At 36.6% G+C, this 20938-nt stretch overlaps 1 protein-coding gene across 2 annotated transcripts in view; it reads right to left on the bottom strand.

Annotated features, from left to right (window-relative positions):
* Window positions 1-15639: 15639 nt before the first annotated feature.
* Window positions 15640-20938, bottom strand: part of LOC138315010 (mitogen-activated protein kinase kinase kinase 20-like) — a 50363-nt gene continuing 45064 nt past the window's right edge. For both annotated transcript variants that reach the window (XM_069255720.1, XM_069255719.1), the window contains exon 20: window positions 15640-19865. In XM_069255720.1, the coding sequence (XP_069111821.1) occupies window positions 18466-19865 (1400 nt within the window). In that variant the 3' untranslated portion in view covers window positions 15640-18465. The remainder of the gene's footprint in view (window positions 19866-20938) is intronic.

Below are 20938 nucleotides of genomic sequence, written 5' to 3'. Positions count from 1 at the left end.
TTTTATGGAGTCATATAATCATTCACCCCTTTTGGAGTTAGAATTGAGAATCTCAACCCCAGGGGTAAGATTCGAACAACGCTATGCAGAATGTTCGACAGTTTAAACATTGTATCTCTATAGAGATCTCCTCTCTAACCACAAAGAGGATGGATAATTCTTTTTCTCTTACTCTGAACGCTACGTTCTGTCTCTAATAACGACGTGTCAACAAGGATGACGTGCCGCTGTCTTGGTAACGTCATCGCCTTGTTGTCATGACGTCATGCTACTGCTACGTGATGATACCGCTGCCGCGACGTTATAAGATTGTTGAGAACAATCAAGGATATTGGGTAGCTTGTCGTTTCCAGAGGGTGAAATAGAAAAACCTTTCAACTGTAAACTTGTGAATATTCCTATCCAAGGAAAAGAACATAAGACTCTTTCATATTTGGATAAGAAGGATATGGATATTCTACTCGAGGGTCACAAAATGTATTAAACCTGAGGCTTGCCGAGTGTTTTACAATAGTTTATGATCCCGAGGTTAGAATACCCATATCCTTCATATGTGCATGTGAAAGATTTTTTTTCTCATACCTCGACGTTTTATTACGATTTTATATTTATGATATCCCGCCATTTTTTTTAAAATAAGTTCAAAGAAAACCGCAACTGAAAATCGATACTCTGGGCATGAAATTTGCGCGATATTTTTGAAGCATAACCCCGTTGTATTTTTGAGAAATATGGTCAAACATCACTCAGAACATGTAATAAATTTATTTACGCAGCAACGTCACAAATTTGTTTTGCATGGGTAGCTATGTAATACAGCCTCAAGCTACACGAGTGTATCCCATCGGATAAACCAGTATTGCATTCGTAGGTATGAGAGAAAGAAAAATCTCACACCACACGGCCGGATTATCCTGCTGCTGCTAGGGAAAAGATAACTATGGAAATGACAGTTCGCTTACTCTAGACAATGGAATAACGTCGTCGATTCTATGATGATAACGATATGAAATACTTTTATTAACTGAACTTTTATTATATTGTCTTAGTTTAAGAGGAAAATAAGCAAATATGGGTCTCAATAATCGCAATGTCCTACACTCGGGAGAGAATATCCCTGTTTATATGGCCTTGGTTGTGGCGTGTACTCCGTACCCATCCTTGTATGACTAGTTTAATCAGTTGCACCTATCTGATCATGGCCTTGGTTATGGTTGTTTCCATTGCGCCCATCCAAATAAGATCCTGGTTGTGGGTGCTGCTGCGATGGTGTTAAACCCCTATCTTTTCTTGTAGACATGTAGCATACTAGTAGGAAATCTTCTATTAAAGTCTGTATCACAAGAACAAGAAGATCATAAACCCAGTATCGTCCGCCAAGCTTCCTCTGCAATAAATCGGTAACAAAATGCGGCCAACGTAGACCCTCTACTTCAAAGGGAAAGAATCGCCGACATCACGTAATAGACACACTCGATGGCGCCAGTCCTTCACTAAATCTAATTAATAATTTAATATTTGTGTTCATGGTCGTGGTGTAAAACACCAATTTGATCTGCACTTCCCTTGTGACCGGCCTGAACCAAATGCTCGCTCGGTCGATAGATCTCGAGATAACCGAACACAATATAGACAATACCAATACTCCGGAACTCCTCTGGGGATTTCATTGATAAATACTGACATACGTAACTGGGCCTGGCACAACGCTTCCATGATGGTACAACCGCCCCGAAACCTTTTCTACGATAGTAATAGAATAACAGAAACAAACTGTAACATTTCTTTGAGTTAAGTTACTGCGAACCTGCTGCAACAGTTATGTTGAAAACTCTTTGCTAATTATTCCATTGCTAACGTGATTTGTATTTAACATGTAACATCACTGATTGATTTTATCTACGAATTCTAAATGTTTCCACGAAAGATACATGGGACATAAACATTTTCACACCATTGCCCTGTGTTCCTCTTGCAAATAGCAGCAAACCAAATACATAATGTAGCGTGAACGTTACGGTGATCAGATAATGTCCATGTTGTTTCTGAAGTACTCCCCTTTACAAATAAATGATTCGGGACGCTGATGGAAAAGATTATACAGCATAAGCGTTTACGTCAATAATGACGTCACAATCATTTGATGAAAACATTTTTATTTTCAAAATTATCTTATGATTTGAAACCCTTAATCGAATATAACATCCAAAGGTCGGAAGAAGATACGGTCAAACAAGAAAGAAAAAAAAACCCAACTAAATAAATGAAAAAGCATCAATTATATAAACTATAATATTTATTTCCTGGCTATCATTCAGGTATTCTACATCTCGTATTTGATTGCTAAGCAAATCGAGCCAGCTGTATGGTACAAGTCAATACAGTTCGTTGGTTATCCCGTATTTACTACATATATGTATCATAAAGATCCCTGTGTAGATGTGGTGTATAATTGTGTAATCCGGATAATGGATTGTTTTACAGCGTAACCACACTGAAATTGCTATTTTCATCAGTTATATCAATAATATATTGGATGATTCTCGAACGACGCGCATGCTATTTTAATCTGCATGTGCACAGCTTAAAATCGGGAGACAGAAAAAAAATACATAACATGCATAAGATTTATAACCTTTTTGAAGGTACTAAAAAAATCCTGCATAAAATTGATGTTTGATCCTTTTGATAAAACAAATGTGATATGTATTTTGTGATCTGAGAATTAATAACAGATGTGCATAGTTTTTAATGATATCGAACATATATAGCAAAATTCACTACGGAATGCAGTTAATACGTACATAATTGCATAAAATTTTATACGCATGCTGAAAAACCTATATACATGTACAGTCATTGGAATTACATACGTACATACCAATAGGTAAACAGAATTTTTTTATGGATGAGATGGGATCATATTACTTTATTTTCCTCCAGTTCAGTTCGACATATCATTGTAACATGTAGTTATGTGCATTAATGGAATGACTCAATATCTCTCTTAACATCCTTCATTATTAGGATTTAGATAATAGATTTGACGAGTTTCAGTGGCGGAGAAAAGTTAGAGTTAACATTGAAAAATCAACGACTTTCAATAGCACTAGTATCAAACATAGCGCAATATGAGGCATGTCCAAAGTTCAGGTTTATCATACATTAAATGAGGAGTTGATACCATTGACAAAAATCATCAGGACAATGAATGACGCTAAGATCGAAGAGTAAGATAAGTTCTAATACCCTGGCATTTAAGTTCACAAAACACCAACACGTCAATTCTGTTGGTCCGTTTACGGGAATCTTGAAAGGTTCGTTTTATATCAAACCACAACGATACAAACGTGCATTATATTTTGTAGTAGACAGGAAATGTATTTTGACAAAGATATCCAATCATGCATCATATCATGAAAATTTAAGGCAACGCCATGACAGGAAAGACAAACGGAGCAAGCAAGAATCGTCAAACATACTATAACCGACGATTCACTCTCTTGTGGAATCGTTATTAATTTGACGTAGAGCTGAGAGCTAAAGCGTGCATATTGAGTTGAAACGTCAGGAGAAAAGACTGATAAAAACTCCGCTTAACTTTCGTTTGGGACAGTAATGGATATTTGAGAGAAATATTACTTGTACACATTATCGAGAAGAGAAACTGCTACGGCGGTAAATACAGGTTTGTGTTGCTATTGACGTCTGCTTGCCCGGCAGATGCGGGAATTCTTACAGTTGACTGAATGGATAATACAATATAATGTTCACAGAGATGTGCTGTTCGCTTGAGTGATATCAGGTTATAGATATAAAGTGGCTATTCTCCATGTGATTCATGACAACAGATTCCATGGTATATTCTTTGTACATTATTTACGTATTACAACATGGGGAAAATGGACCCACTCTCTATCAAACACGATCACGCCTTGTCGGCAGATCCACGCCAACCGCTGTAAAATTTCTGCAATATCGAAACCCTCTACACGATATATGTTTTAATTTTTAATTTCGGTTATCGATTTTTACCAAAGTATAGAAGAATATATGGTGCAGTCCCGCTTTGCTAAATGTCCATGTAGAGACAATGATATACTGCCTCTGACGCTAATTCTAGGCCTGTGCCATCCACATCCATATTTTCTTCCTCTCGGCAGTAAAGTCTGACTCGGTAGCGAGCGACCATGTCATCAATCAGACAATGAAAAATAAAGCAGCTTTTAAACCTCCTCGGTATTTTCTTAAGTAATTGATAGCTTTATAATATGTATAGTTTTTATCCTCAGCACGCTAACCTAACCGGGACATCCACTGACGTAGCGACTTGTGCACAAGGCAGCTCATCGTCGGCAGGTTTAAAGTTGATGGTGTTCCGACTCGAATAAGACACGGGCTTGAAATATTTGTCAGTTGCAATAATTGACAGACTAAGACGTGTTAAACATGTATTTGATAGCATAGATATTTGATGTTTATCAGACGTTTATTTTAAAAAAATACCTTCGTAACATCATGAACTAGAACATCACATTTAATTCATCTTTCGATACATTAGCATACAAGATATTGAATCTTTGGGGTTGGGAAACCAGCGTGAATTATTTTCACAGGTGCATCATGAAAACTAATGATCAGCAATGGAAACGCCTTTTACAATGATTTACATGTGGTGATATCAATCTACGGAGTCCTTTATAATGATCTGTAGTACTAATAATAACAACCACAATAACAACACAGATAAATAGCATCAAAATATTAATTTAATATCAATATAAAATGATATCATTAGTTCCTCTTTCTTTTGTTATTTAAATATTTAGAATTATCACCCTAAAGCAGAGTTTGCCATCGGTAAGAACAATTTCTAAATTGATTGATGTAATGTACATGTATATGTCTGATTCCGTATATGTAGCACATGGTACTTAAAATAACAAGTTTCGGCAAATCCACAAGTACAAAGTGGACTATCTTCTAAGTTAAATATGTATAAGGATTGTTTGAGAAACTACATTATGTAACGGGTTGCAAAATGTGTCATTACCCAGACAATATGGGACAACACACAACACGAATCCAATGCCGAGGACTATAACATGGGTGCTGCTGTGTAGTTACAAGTGGCCGAGGACTATAACATGGGTGCTGCTGTGTAGTTACAAGTGGCCGAGGACTATAACATGGGTGCTGCTGTGTAGTTACAAGTGGCCGAGGACTATAACATGGGTGCTGCTGTGTAGTTACAAGTGGCCGAGGACTATAACATGGGTGCTGCTGTGTAGTTACAAGTGGCCGAGGACTATAACATGGGTGCTGCTGTGTAGTTACAAGTGGCCGAGGACTATAACATGGGTGCTGCTGTGTAGTTAAAGTGGTCGATGACTATAACATAGGTGCTGCTATGTAGTTACAAGTGACCGAGGACTATAACATTGGTGCTGCTGTGTAGTTACAAATGGCCGAGGACTATAACATGGGTTCTGCTGTGTAGTTACAAGTGGCCGAGGACTATAACATGGATGCTGCTGTGTAGTTACAAGTGCTCAAGAAAATCAAAAATACACGTAAAGCTAAAGCATTTCACCTTTATTAAATACAGGAACATACCTCAATGGCTGTACTGGATCAATACAAATCTGATATCCTGTGATGTATTCTGGTACCACTTCTACGTGTCAAAAATGTCCTGCGGGTCGGGCATATGGATGGTACTTGCTGCCCACATTGTATGATCGTAATTGGCAATTACGTTTGAGATGTAGTCTTTTTATCCCCTTTTTAAGTTCCCTTGATACCGCCTCACATTTATACTTTGACTTTCTAATATCTGTTAGAGATATACCGTTTGATGCAATGTGTACAATGATAGTGTTTCTGTTTCAGTTTAGCAGAGGCCATGAGAATCGCTCATTGTCACCATAATGTGACCGTATTTTGGATGTTGCTATGTGTCTTTGGTAGTGCGATCCGGCGAGATAGCACTGTAACAAAGGCTTCACTCATTAGAGACATACTTAGGTCGTTTTTCGTTTACGTGTTTGTTTGCGGAATGATGACGGACCAGGCTATTTTCAGTTAACTCTAGACTGAGACGTCCAAGTCTTACATTAATTGTTTGTTTGATTGATTATTTTAACGTCCTATTAACAGTCAGGGTCATGTAAGGACGGCCTCCTATGTATGCAGTGTGTAGCGTGTGTGAAGAGAGAGGTGCGTGTTTTTGGAGACTGTGGTATGTTTGTGTTGTGTCTTCTTGTATAGTGGTACTGTTGCCCTTTCCATAGTGCTATATCACTGAAGCATGCCGCCGAAGACACCAAGCAACACATCCCATCCGGTCACATTATACTGACAACGGGCGAACTAGTCATCACTCATCCCACTCCCTGTGTGATGAGCGCTAAGCAGGAGCAAAACACTACCACTTTTATAAACTTTGGCGTGTCCCGGTCAGGGGACAGAACCCCGAGCCTTCCTCACACGCACAACGCTCAACTCGAGGCCAAAAGTTAGGCGGTACCAAGTAAGGCATAAGGAAATTTAAAGTCAGTTAGGAAGAAGAGAAAAGATAAGATCCTAAATTTAGTCGCCTTTTAGGATCATGCAATAGGAGCACCAGGTACAATTCTAACGTCCTACCTGCAGGGCAATCCAGACTTTACTTACTGAGTCACTTTACTTCGGTCGTTTTTCGTTTACGTGTTTGTTTGCGGAATGATGACGGACCAGGCTATTTTCAGTTAACTCTAGACTGAGGCGTCCAAGTCTTACATTAATTGTTTGTTTGATTGATTATTTTAACGTCCTATTAACAGTCAGGGTCATGTAAGAGCCAGTGTGCAAATACTGAGAACAATTACTTGTCTTAATTACACGACATGTGTCATTGACAATATAACGATACCATATCATATACATATTTGGCAACCCTACCGAGAGACTGTCATTTCTGGGTCATACTATTAATTATCGTGTAAGTCTCGTGCTCAAGGTTGGTCACGCGCTGTCCCCATTAGTGTAAGTGGTCAGTTTACTGGCGCAACAGCAGTTGAATGTCTCAATAGTGGCTTTAGATTCTTTGGTATGATGACCATCACTCTCACGACACCCTGACAAGAAGTTGGCAAGTTAACGAGCTTTCTCACAGTAACGGACAATTGTATACGATTACTTAAATAAAACTCAAATCAATCTGTCTGGTTCTCTAGCTACGTATTGTCAACTGTCCGCGATATGTATGGAGCATCGTTTGTTTAGAGCAGACCAATGAAAGATCACATTGGAAGGGAATGGTTTGCTAAATAGCGCTATAGATGGTCTATGGATAAGATGAAGCGACTTAGGAATAGTTATAATGGATGCTGGGGACGAAACATATACATGTATTGAATGTGGTAATATGAGTCAAAATCATATGTACTGTAATACATGGGTATCTATTTGAAGCTTATTATTTAAATGACATATGTATGACTAAATTCCATACCATGGTTAAGATCATTATATCTGCATTATATCATGGTAAGGATCACTATATCTGTAACAGCTTTTCGTGTAACATTTCTCTTTTTCATTCATTTTCTAAATCGTTCAATCTTACACAACACAAGAGACACCAAACAAAGAGTGTTTACAGCAATAGGATGACAAGATCTGCCCGTCTGCTTTTTTAATATTTCTAAAGGAACTTCTACAATCTCAGATCAAGAGGAAATGAAGAGTTCTGTGTGCCCCTTCCTTTCCCTTCAGGCTCTGACGGCCCCGCTTTCCTTGGCAATTCCCTTTACATCAGCCGTATAATTGATACATCACCGTGCTCCCGTCACAAAGACGGGTAACATGAGAGGAGAGCCCAGGAGCGCCCGCGTTATTCAGGCGAACGGGCTTAATTTGTCCTCCATTCAGGGGGACGTTTCGTTGGTTGCTTTTCAAAGACATCCTAGTCAGTGTTTGGCCTCGCTCATTGTACACACACTCCCTCCTACTCCTTACATGTAATCTTACAGTAAAATATCAGTTTCCGTTACAGTAGTAATTATGAACTTCATCGAATTAGCTACAAAAACTCGAAAACCACACACTTTTCAAAGCGAAATTGTTACAATGGATTCGCAATGTTTGAGAACAATGCCCGTGAGTGATTAGGGGTGTGTGACACGTGATATAATCAATGGTTGTCATTGGATACTAGCCTTGTATGTTAGGATATAATATCTCTCAAGAAATATATCTTAAACCATTTTTTCTGTTTTCAGATTGGTTCCCATGGTAATGGATCACATGTAAAATAGACGAACCCGTCATCAGGAATTCTAGAGTAATTAACATTGTATGAAGTCATGAAACTGACCAGCATATCATAACTACGTTATATATATGTGTGTTTGGCCTCAGTTGCCTGACCTCAATATTACAGGCCCACGAGTTTGAAATCTGGTCACACCACGTCATCACTTCAATGAACCAGTGTCGATTCTCCTTTGATATTTCGTCCTTCCTTTTAATATTTAATTACAACCTTACCGGCCGCCGTAGCGTTACTTCTTCATACCATTATATACCAAGTGTAAAATATAGGTAACCAGATGTTTAATCAAATTATGTATGGTTGCAGTTGCGGCATTGGTTTATTGTTATACTTACTCGGTGGCGCGAGTGTTGCCCACGAATGACTGAAATTTTGCGCATTGGTTCGCTCTAGTGAAGCGGTAACGCTTACTCTTCGATTGGCGCTGTTAAGTTAACACTATTTACTGTATTGTTCATTGGTTTACGCAACATTTGTTTATACAATAAACTCTATGTTTCTGTTTTACAAGCACTTTCTCTTTAAGTGTAAATGAGTCACCAATATTTCTTATTAAAGTCTACACGGATTCCGTCCAAATCGTGTCTACAGATATGAGCATTTATATTGTAGGAACCTTATCAGCTTGGCAAAATTCTCTTAACGTGTGGTTTCATTTTTGAGATTGTAAAGGCAATTTTCTTTAAATTATAAACATTATTTCGATAATATAGCTTACGGAAATAATTGCTGAACCATATGTTTGAATAAAAAGAACATGGAATTTTAGTACAATAATCTGATAATACATCTCATTACATTATGCTATAATTATCAATTAGCATTTGTACACGAAATTTGATATGGTGAATAAAACAAAGTTTTAAAGTACAGCACAATATTACAAATGATCTCTGAAACAACATTTAGCATTTCAAATTACGTTAATGAAAACTGGCTTTTTTATTATCCTATGACTGCTGTTACAATTAATGTCTATACTCCACATCCTCCTACGAATAAGTGACCTTCATTTGACATTTATGTCTTGCGTTTAATCAATATTTCTTGCCGTTTGGTGACTATAGGTCAGAAGTTATATGAATCGTCTGACGACTCGTTAGAAAAGTTATGGCAACCGGACAGTCGGGCAGACAACCCAATTACAGCGATTGGAGAAGGACTGTCATTGGATTCGGTATTTTTTTCTAGTGGCCTCTCGGAACATGATACTATTTGACAGACTGACAACGAGCTCAATGACAAACAAAATTTGCTAAATTATATAATTTAAGTTTCGTGCGACGACGAAGACTGACATGGATCAAGGGAGACACTTTCTGAACTAGGGCATATCTCAACGACACAATTAAATAATCACTATTCAGGACCAAAAACGTGGAATTTACATAAACATCTGTCTGGTAAAGATGTCCTTGGGAGATATCAGGAGAGTGCTTTATAAAAACACAAAGTAATTATTTAAGCAATAATACCGGGGTTTTATACAAATTATCTAAGCATGTTTAAGATCTGACGATCAAAGCACGGAAGCAGTTGGCAGGAAGTCCGTTGATCAGATAATTGACTTGAAAATAGCCCTGACTGGCTCAAACCAAGCTCTTGTGTTGTATTTCTGTATTTCACAAATCCTTGCTGATTATTCAGATTTTCTTAATTCTTGACAGACATGTGCGTTTAAATTCAAAATTAACTAAATTTAAAAAAAGAACGCCAACAAGACTAAAATATTGATGTAGTTATGGAAATCATAACTGCTGAGTCCTCCAGCTAAAATGAGCTTGCATGAAGAGGACAACCGGTTTTTTAATCAGAACTTCAAGAAAATGTATTGCATGTATATCTCAAACTAGAGTATTCATGACTAAGATAACATGATTTATATGAAATAATTACACACATGGAACAAGAGCTTAAAATGCCGGCTAAATTATGCTCTTTATCATAGTTATAAGTTGGAATTTATCACCGACTGAAAACCAAAACTATGTCATTTATATAACACTTCTAAGTACCGACAAAATGGGGAGCCCTGATAAGTGTATCAATACACAAGTGGTGAGGTTTACAATTGACGATTTATAAGGCGGCAAATTGTAGAGCGCCAGTTGTTCTGGATCTTCGCTCCATAACGACCTATGGGATACCGTAAAAGCAGAGATCGGTGATCATAAATAGTTATATATCAACATACAGTCGTACAAGGGCTGCTGACTTAACCTAGCGTTAAATTAAACCTCTAATATACATGATATACAATGATTTGTCCCAGATTTCCAAAGGAAAATATACAGAGAGCGGTACGAAATTGCGGCATTGCTACTGGGGACTAAACTGACGAAAACAGTCGCTAGCTCTAGATCTATCGCTAGAAACATCGGGGTAGTTGTTGTACATGTAAAAGCATGGATATTACATAAAACTGTCAAAACAGTCAAAGAAACAACTGTTGCTATTGTAAATAAATGTAACATTAGAAACACGAATTACAACTGTATAAATTTCCTACACAATTGGACGTTTAGACTGAAAGCTACTTGAGAAGCGAGGTTTCTCCAACTCTTACATTTCCCAAAGGCAATTTTTCCTCATATTTGACATGTCTTATACAAGTGACCTTCGCCATATTCAACTCCCTTAGCTTATCTTTACCTCTCAGTCGATTCATAGAGGAATGGTGATTATAAATAGAATTCGTCTGAACAGCTACAGTTTCATGGACCGTATTTAGAACGGTGGAAATGTACCAAACAGTATTGGTCAAAGTTTCAACTCAATATGAAAACAGTCACAACTCTACTTTATATATATGTAAAGGAGCGGAAAATAAACGGCCACACAGGGATCCAAGCCAGTACCCACGGACACTAGTTGGATGCTCTACAAATGTTGATCAGCTACATGTACCAGTTGCAGTTGGTTGGGGCAATCAAAACATATGCTTATTGCTTCATTCCTGGGTATTGGAATGGTTTGGTTGTATAACAAAGGCATCAGGATGGAAAATCAGAGTCCTTAGTGGACCAGTTCCCGCAATGCTTATTACAGGTATGAAATCTATAAAATAATGATTGAACCAATATGGTGTTTGACATTTTATTATTTCTCTTGTCATTTGTCTGTTTTACACAGATATAATAATCCTATTACAATATGAACCAGTGATGTAATGGCTCACAGTCCGTATATACGTCTTACCTTGTTTTGTAAGTTAATTAGCTATATATCACTATTAACAGTATGAACCAGTGATGTAATGGCTACCAGTATGAACCAGTGATGTAATGGCTACCAGTATGAACCAGTGATGTAATGGCTAACAGTATGAACCAGTGATGTAATGGCTCACAGTCCGTATATACTGTCTTACCCTTGTTTTGTAAGTTAATTAGCTATATATCACTATCTAACAGTATGAACCAGTGATGCAATGGCTAACAGTATGAACCAGTGATGTAATGGCTCACAGTCCGTTATACTGTCCTACCTTGTTTGTAAGTTAATAGCTATACCAGTGATGTAATGGCTAACAGTATGAACCAGTGATGTAATGGCTAACAGTATGAACCAGTGATGTAATGGCTAACAGTATGAACCAGTGATGTAATGGCTCACAGTCCGTATATACTGTCTTACCCTTGTTTTGTAAGTTAATTAGCTATATATCACTATCTAACAGTATGAACCAGTGATGTAATGGCTAACACTATGAACCAGTGATGTAATGGCTCACAGTCCGTATATACTGTCTTACCCTTGTTTTGTAAGTTAATTAGCTATATATCACTATCTAACAGTATGAACCAGTGATGTAATGGCTAACAGTATGAACCAGTGATGTAATGGCTACCAGTCCGTATATACTGTCTTACCCTTGTTTTGTAGGTTAATTAGCTATATATCACTATCTAACATATGAACCAGTGATGTAATGGCTACAGTATGAACAGTGTGTAATGGCTAACAGTTGAACCAGTGATGTAATGGCTCACAGTCCGTATATACTGTCTTACCCTTGTTTTGTAAGTTAATTAGCTATATATCTATCTAACAGTATGAACCAGTGATGTAATGGCTAACAGTATGAACCAGTGATGTAATGGCTCACAGTCCGTATATACTGTCTTACCCTTGTTTTGTAAGTTAATTAGCTATATATCACTATCTAACAGTATGAACCAGTGATGTAATGGCTAACACTATGAACCAGTGATGTAATGGCTCACAGTCCGTATATACTGTCTTACCCTTGTTTTGTAAGTTAATTAGCTATATATCACTATCTAACAGTATGAACCAGTGATGTAATGGCTAACAGTATGAACCAGTGATGTAATGGCTCACAGTCCGTATATACTGTCTTACCCTTGTTTTGTAAGTTAATTAGCTATATATCACTATCTAACAGTATGAACCAGTGATGTAATGGCTAACAGTATGAACCAGTGATGTAATGGCTAACAGTATGAACCAGTGATGTAATGGCTAACAGTATGAACCAGTGATGTAATGGCTAACAGTCCGTATATACTGTCTTACCCTTGTTTTGTAAGTCAATTAGCTATATACACTATCTAACAATATGAACCAGTGATGTAATGGCTAACAGTATGAACCAGTGATGTAATGGCTAACAGTATGAACCAGTGATGTAATGGCTAACACTATGTAACCAGTGATGTAATGGCTAACAGTATGAACCAGTGATGTAATGGCTAACAGTATGAACAGTGATGAATGGCTCACAGTCCGTATATACTGTCTTACCCTTGTTTTGTAAGTTAATTAGCTATATATCACTATCTAACAGTATGAACCAGTGATGTAATGGCTAACAGTATGAACCAGTGATGTAATGGCTCACAGTCCGTATATACTGTCTTACCCTTGTTTTGTAAGTTAATTAGCTATATATCACTATCTAACAGTATGAACCAGTGATGTAATGGCTAACAGTATGAACCAGTGATGTATGGCTAACAGTGATGTAATGGCTCACAGTCCGTATATACTGTCTTACCCTTGTTTTGTAAGTTAATTAGCTATATATCACTATCTAACATACAGTATGAACCAGTGATGTAATGGCTAACAGTATGAACCAGTGATGTAATGGCTCACAGTCCGTATACACTGTCTTACCCTTGTTTTGTAAGTTAATTAGCTATATATAATCAACTATCTAACAGTATGAACCAGTGATGTAATGGCTCACAGTCCGTATATACTGTCTTACCCTTGTTTTGTAAGTTAATTAGCTATATATCACTATCTAACAGTATGAACCAGTGATGTAATGGCAACAGTATGAACCAGTGATGTAATGGCTCACAGTCCGTATATACTGTCTTATCCTTGTTTTGTAAGTTAATTAGCATATAACATGACTATCTAACAGTATGAACAGTGATGTAATGGCTACAGTTTTGTAAGTAATTGTAATACACTATGGAACTAACAACATATGAACCAGTGATGTAATGGCTAACAGTATGAACCAGTGATGTAATGGCTAACAGTATGAACCAGTGATGTAATGGCTAACAGTATGAACCAGTGATGTAATGGCTACCAGTCCGTATATACTGTCTTACCCTTGTTTTGTAAGTTAATTAGCTATATATCACTATCTAACAATATGAACCAGTGATGTAATGGCTAACAGTATGAACCAGTGATGTAATGGCTCACAGTCCGTATATACTGTCTTACCCTTGTTTTGTAAGTTAATTAGCTATATATCACTATCTAACAGTATGAACCAGTGATGTAATGGCTAACAGTATGAACCAGTGATGTAATGGCTAACAGTATGAACCAGTGATGTAATGGCTAACAGTATGAACCAGTGATGTAATGGCTAACAGTATGAACCAGTGATGTAATGGCTCACAGTCCGTATATACTGTCTTACCCTTGTTTTGTAAGTTAATTAGCTATATATCACTATCTAACAGTATGAACCAGTGATGTAATGGCTAACAGTATGAACCAGTGATGTAATGGCTAACAGTATGAACCAGTGATGTAATGGCTCACAGTCCGTATATACTGTCTTACCCTTGTTTTGTAAGTTAATTAGCTATATATCACTATCTAACAGTATGAACCAGTGATGTAATGGCTAACAGTATGAACCAGTGATGTAATGGCTAACAGTATGAACCAGTGATGTAATGGCTCACAGTCCGTATATACTCTCTTGCCCTTGTTTTGTAGGTTAATTAGGATAGCGTCCTATCAAAATTGTGCTTAAAAGCTAATTAAGGTTGCTTAACCCTTGTTTAATGCAGCAAAACGTATAAAGCAATTATCAGCTCTTCACATAATCATTTTGGTGACTATATATAAATCTCTCGTCAACTACGAAAAGTATGATTTATCTATGTATAAGTCACATTTACCCTTTCATACATTTACCTGGTACATACCCTATAGCCTGTAATCTTAATAGAAATGATAGTATCCTAATTTTCAAGGAACATTCTGGTGGTAACATAATTTAAACCAGAAAATATTTAAAATATCAACTGCCTGATCAAAAAATCATAATCCTTATTCCTTTCTTTATTAGCTTGTCTTAAAACTCGTAACAATTTTGACTTGCAAAAATAACCAATAGTTGTGTGTGACCAAGTATAGAAATGTACAACATGTACATAAAACATGTACATAAAATTGTGTGTCAAAACATTATTATTCGGTAAAATTCATATTTATTAAATATAGATTTTTTTCAAAATTCAACTATATTTCATTGTTATATTCACAATTGAAAATTGACATTGTTTTAAAATGCAAATTCTACTAACAATTCATTATATATCTCTCATTGTCTAAAATAGCAACAACTGAAATATGTAGTTTTTTTCTGTAATGATACACAGGTGTACAGAACATATTGTGTCAGATACCATATTCACCTCGATAACAGCCCCACATCTCTAAAACCATTCCTCCCATTTACTGAGACTTAAAACTCCAATTAAATTAATGCAGACTGATGATAAGGAAATTGTCTAGGTTTCACTATCTGATTTTGTTTGATATTTGACTGATGGCTCACGTTATGCAATAATTTCAGGCAAGGCTAGTACAAATTTAGTTCTACAAAGTATTTATCTATATTTTTCTTCTTCATTTATAGTCAAATATGGTGAATTTAAAATCAAAGAAAAAGCTATGAAATCAGCCATGCATGGTTTATAGTAATCACTTTAAAAATCAGTCACTTAATAAGAATAGTTTTGGGTGGTCAGGCATGTGGTGTAAACCATTTCAGTAACACAACAATATTTCTTATTTAATTCTATGATAATTGGTTTTTATAAAATACAAAACAACACTCTCAGCAGCAGACATATCACATATACCAACATATACATATATACATGTGCATTTTGATCTCAGTCACCAATGCATACACAATCATATCTCCTATATAACAACATTTACTCAATCATATCTCCTATATAACAACATTGGTTTTCAAAACATATAAATGTACATTAATCTGTTACTGGTTTGGTACAGTTTGTGAAAAACAATTGTTAAAATTCAGTTGTATGAAGTTTGCAGTACTGTATTTCAAAATGTAGCTTCCTTTGGTGTAATGGACAGACACATTGAGTATGATATAACTGTCAGTACTAGTTCTGATGTACTTTGTTACTCATCATATATATACTTCATATAGATTACAAAATTTAAATGGTCGAATTACTTACAATCAGGAAAACAAGCCTCACCCTTCAGGTCAGATGACCAAAAAATTGTTGTTTACAAATGTAACTTATCAATTAATTGCATACAAGATGGGTTTCCATGATACCATTAACAGTTTTCTGTGTTTTTCTATTTTCATCTCTTTTTTTAAACAGAACATACATATATCTGTATATCTTAAAAAAGATGAAATAACTCATCACTAATACAAATGACCTGGAGGGAATTGAAATGAGAGGAATATGGACAAATTCTTTAACGTAAGAAAAGTTCATTAACATACAGAAAACTCACTCCAGTAGATTAAACAATCAGACAAATGCTCTTTCACACTTAATTACAATATATTACAATTTAATAGATATGAATCTTGATTTTTACAATTAAATCCAATAACGAAATTGCCAGACATATATACAATTAAAATCACCAAAGGTAATTAAATGACCAAATAATTTACATTTCATTGACATAGAATATTTTAAAATCATTAAATATATCACGTTTATGGAATTATCATAAAAGTAAAGAAATATATAATCTATATTTCATATTCTACAGGTTTAAATATAAAGTCAGGCACATCAATGAATCAGGCATATTGTGTGAATTACATAAAAAAAATCTGCATCACATCAGTATTAGAAATGTTAACTAACATATAGCCATTTTTAATATCAGATTCTAATCAATGCAATAAATATCAATTATAAATCTGAATACAGACAGAGTGTAAACACACAGGCTTGATGACAGTATGTATAGTCATGGTGTCATAAAAAAGTTTTATCAAATGCAGTATGGCACCAATGAATAGAAATTCAGAAACAAACATTATTTTAATTGTGCTGCGATCAGATACCTTGGGCTCATATAACATGTATGATTTCTTACACTAAATGAGACCGCGTTACAAGGTGTAATAATGATCATGTCACCAAACATTCACACCAAACATTCACACCACCACCAGGTCATTCAAGGAGTTGTCAGGTTTAAGAGGTGGAAGAAATACAGGAGCAAACTCCACCAATCAATGTTCAGTTTTTCCTGACAACTGTCACATGGGAGTTTTGAACATGTGGTCCAGAGGTGGCAATGATGTAAGGACACTTTAACCATTAATTACAATGGTCAAAACATAGGTACACCTCATCTTAACAAATGTAGACAACAAACAATGTAAAGAAATCACTGTGATTACATGATATTGTAAATGATTTTGAAATAACTTCTTATTAATCAAAAGAAATATAATAGTGATCTAAGTAAATACTTTTCTGACTTTTTGATTCTGAAATATACCCATGTTAAAAATCAATTTCTTTGAGCATGATTTCCACATCTACTTTATAAAACATCATTTCCAAAAGAATTTGTGGAGTTAATTATATAAAACCTAATCAGTGCCCAATTAAAACAAATATATGAAGTATGGTGTATGACTAATACCAGTATACCCAGTGCACACAGGGCGAGGAGGAAATGCCATTGTATTCAACTGTCACTAGTCTGGCTACCGAAACCTGGGGGGAGTTTAAATATCCCAATCTCTCATCAGTCACTCATAGTAGTGGGTGATAACATCACCATGGTGCGAGAGAACACCAATCTGACTAAGCCAAGGTCACAAGGTCAATACAAGGTCACTTCAAGGTCACAGGGATAATTAGTATTTATCACGATTGATCGAAATGCATCTAATCAATTCCTTACTAAAAGAGTCATCATTGAATCTTAATATTTCTTTTCAAATCATGCAATTATTAGTTCACATATGATTTCATTAAAACCAATGCATACAAATTATTTTCATTTTAACATTAAGGCAGATTACCAAGTTAGTGATTTTTATATACCCGTTTTATTGTACACAATTCTTAAAATGAACATTGCAGAATACAAAAAAAAAAATAACAACAACAAAAAACAGAAATTAAACATGATGAAAATGTGTTTGTACAATTAAGTACATTTCATTTGTTAATATGCAGCATAGAAGGAATACGTTGTGACTAGTGGTGAATTAAACTTTAGACAGCATTCCAATGCAATATAAACATTACAGAGCATAAGACATGGTATTAAAATAATTCTGCTCATTTACTGTGACAGAAATCTGATAAACTTTAAGAAGTAGACAAGGCATGTACTAATGGAATGGTGAAGGTAATCGTCAAACTGTCACTGGTTTTGATGATGGTTAATTTTCCTGATCAGTCAACTGTGACCTGTCAGTTATACAGGCGTATCGCCTGTCCAGGTACACCATACCTGTCTTATCTCACCTGTCCAGCAGGCGATACCTGTCCTCATTAATTGGGGTGGTGTAGCTCTGGCCATTGTTACCTTCCCTCTGCTGATCTCTATCTAGCTGACTGTCGCCTCTTGGTCTATCTCAGCTGATGTTCAGTGTGTGTGTTTCAAACTTTCCTTTGAGGTTGTGATCTATCTGATCCTGACCAGTACTGTTCAGCCTCTCGGACTCCTCGTCCTTTATGACCCCGGCCACGAGCCTCACCATCACTGAAATGTCGCCTTCGGTCATCATCACCATGGTACCCACGACCACGGCTGTACCCGTGAGGTCTGTAGTGTTCATCATCACTGGAGCGGTCCTGTCCATGGTAACCACGTCCACGGGACTGCCCGTAACCATGGTAATGTTTATTGTCGTGGTGTCGGTGAGGGCGATGGTCTACCTCCTTCCATCCACCACGTTTTTCCTCCGATGATTCCCGTGACTCATCACAGGATTTCTCCACCCCATTTGTTGGTGATCCTTGTCCTTTGCTGGAGTGTCTAGGGTCCAAGTCAGGACCGACATTGGCTGGCGGTGTTGGTACACCTGGGGACTTGTTGCCCCTCTTACTGCCCCTGTATTGACCTGTTCCATGTGGTTCCCTATAGGGAGCACTGTAGCTACTAGACTTACCACCATCAGACATATCTCCATCTGACAATAAACTCCCTGAGCGAGATTTGGGGTCACTAAAGCTTCGTTGGTAATCAGCACCAGATAATTGATCCCTTTTGGAGCCTCTTAACTTGTGTGACATTTTATAACCTTTACCCCGACCTTCACCTGAGTGTCTGTTGTCATTCCACACATTATCGTTGTGGTGTTGGTTACCAAAGTAATCCTTTCTGTCATATCTATTTCTACCAGTACCCCTTGGTTGACCCCGATTACCCCTGTTGCCATGACTACTTCCTCTGTTGTCATGGATACTATCTTTGTTGTCATAGAGACCCTTGTTTGTTTTATTGTCACTAGGTTGTTGTGAGGGCTGTTTGGAATGTCCTGCTGGAGACTGCTTCTGTTGACACAGACATTTGTTACAAACTTCAGCGTATGAATTACTATGAGAATCCTGAGCCTCCAAATCACCACTCACAGCTTCTGATATCATAAAACTCACTTTTGATTCACGCACAGTATCGGATGTCTTTGGGGCTGTTTTAGGTGTTGTTCCTTTACCACCCGAGCTTGAGCTGTCAGAACTGGTGATGTGTGATGATAGAGATAACTCATGTGATGAGGTGTGAGGAACTGGTGACGATTGGTTGTTACGGAACCATGGTGACTGTTGTCTTTGAACATGTTGAGCTGGGGACGGTGTTGACCATGGAGACGATCCCTGAGAGTACGGGGAACTGGTGGCTGATATAGATGGAGAGCTGGGTGGGGTTTGGGAGGGATGGAATGGATACAAGACCAATGGAGTTCCAGGGATAGGCTTGGCCTGAACACTAGAGAAGATGGCTGGAGACGTGGATTTCCTTCCTGACACAACGCTGGCCCAGACACTGGAACTGCTACCTGCAAAATTACATGTAAAAAATCTCATCAGATATTCAGTGTTTACTTTGTTTAAAAAAAATCTATAATAACTATATTTGCTATAGAGATACATGTATTTCCTTCTTCTGAGAAAATCACATCTGGGACCATATTGATGATTAATATACCTGCAATTACATGAGGTCAATACTATAAAATTATCAACTCTATGAAATTAATATCTGAGTTTATACATAGCCATGGCAGTATTTTTGTGTCTATGAAATATAACACGCTGTCATCAATAATTACTTATTTAGCCTTAAGGTGTAGATGTGGATCAATCCCCTCATAGTACTACAGGAACCAAGTGGTACGACCCATCATCCTAATACTACAGGAAATCTACATCAAACACCCTAACGACTGTGTCAGCTGGACGCTCTGATTAAATCACTTGTATCCAGGCTACATTTCAAGTACATCTTCAAAGCCCCGGACACAACTACTGGGAACTGGGTATAAAAACAACTGTCAGATCATGTTTTCTACAGTAGTGCTCTTAATTTTCTTCATCAAACTCAACAAAATGAACATTCCCTTCAGTAAACTGGGAAACAAACAGGCTAGTTATCATTTATTGAGACTTGACAAAAGCAGAGTATATGAACTAATCATCTCGTTTACTTTACATTTCGGGATATGAAAACAATTATTGTTAAACATTTCTAAAATTGTAAAAAATGTTGAAGAAAATAATTTTGACAACTTCAATTTTGAAAAACACCAAAATTACATCAGGAAAATTTGCTTTTCAAATATTTTAAACAGAAAACGCACTTAGCCATTACATGCAAAATAACACATTATGGTATGTAAATTTCATGTCATTGTTTTAAGGAGAAGGAAATTGATACATGTAAATGTTTGTCTAAGAAAAGCAGATATTGAGTACAACATAGTCTGACAAAACAGCTCAACCCTTTAACAGATCTATCTTAAATGCTATCTCTACTTTCAATAACGTGTAATGAGTCTTTTTTATTGGAAAACAAATTGATTGATGAAGAAATTTTGAGTGAATGCTCTAGAACCTTGTAAAACGGAAATGT

Source organism: Argopecten irradians, chromosome 2 (genome assembly GCF_041381155.1).
Source record: "Argopecten irradians isolate NY chromosome 2, Ai_NY, whole genome shotgun sequence".
Classification (NCBI taxonomy): Eukaryota; Metazoa; Mollusca; class Bivalvia; order Pectinida; family Pectinidae; genus Argopecten; species Argopecten irradians.
The sequence above is the reverse complement of the archived record's forward strand: the minus strand, read 5'-3'. Positions and strand labels throughout refer to the sequence as shown.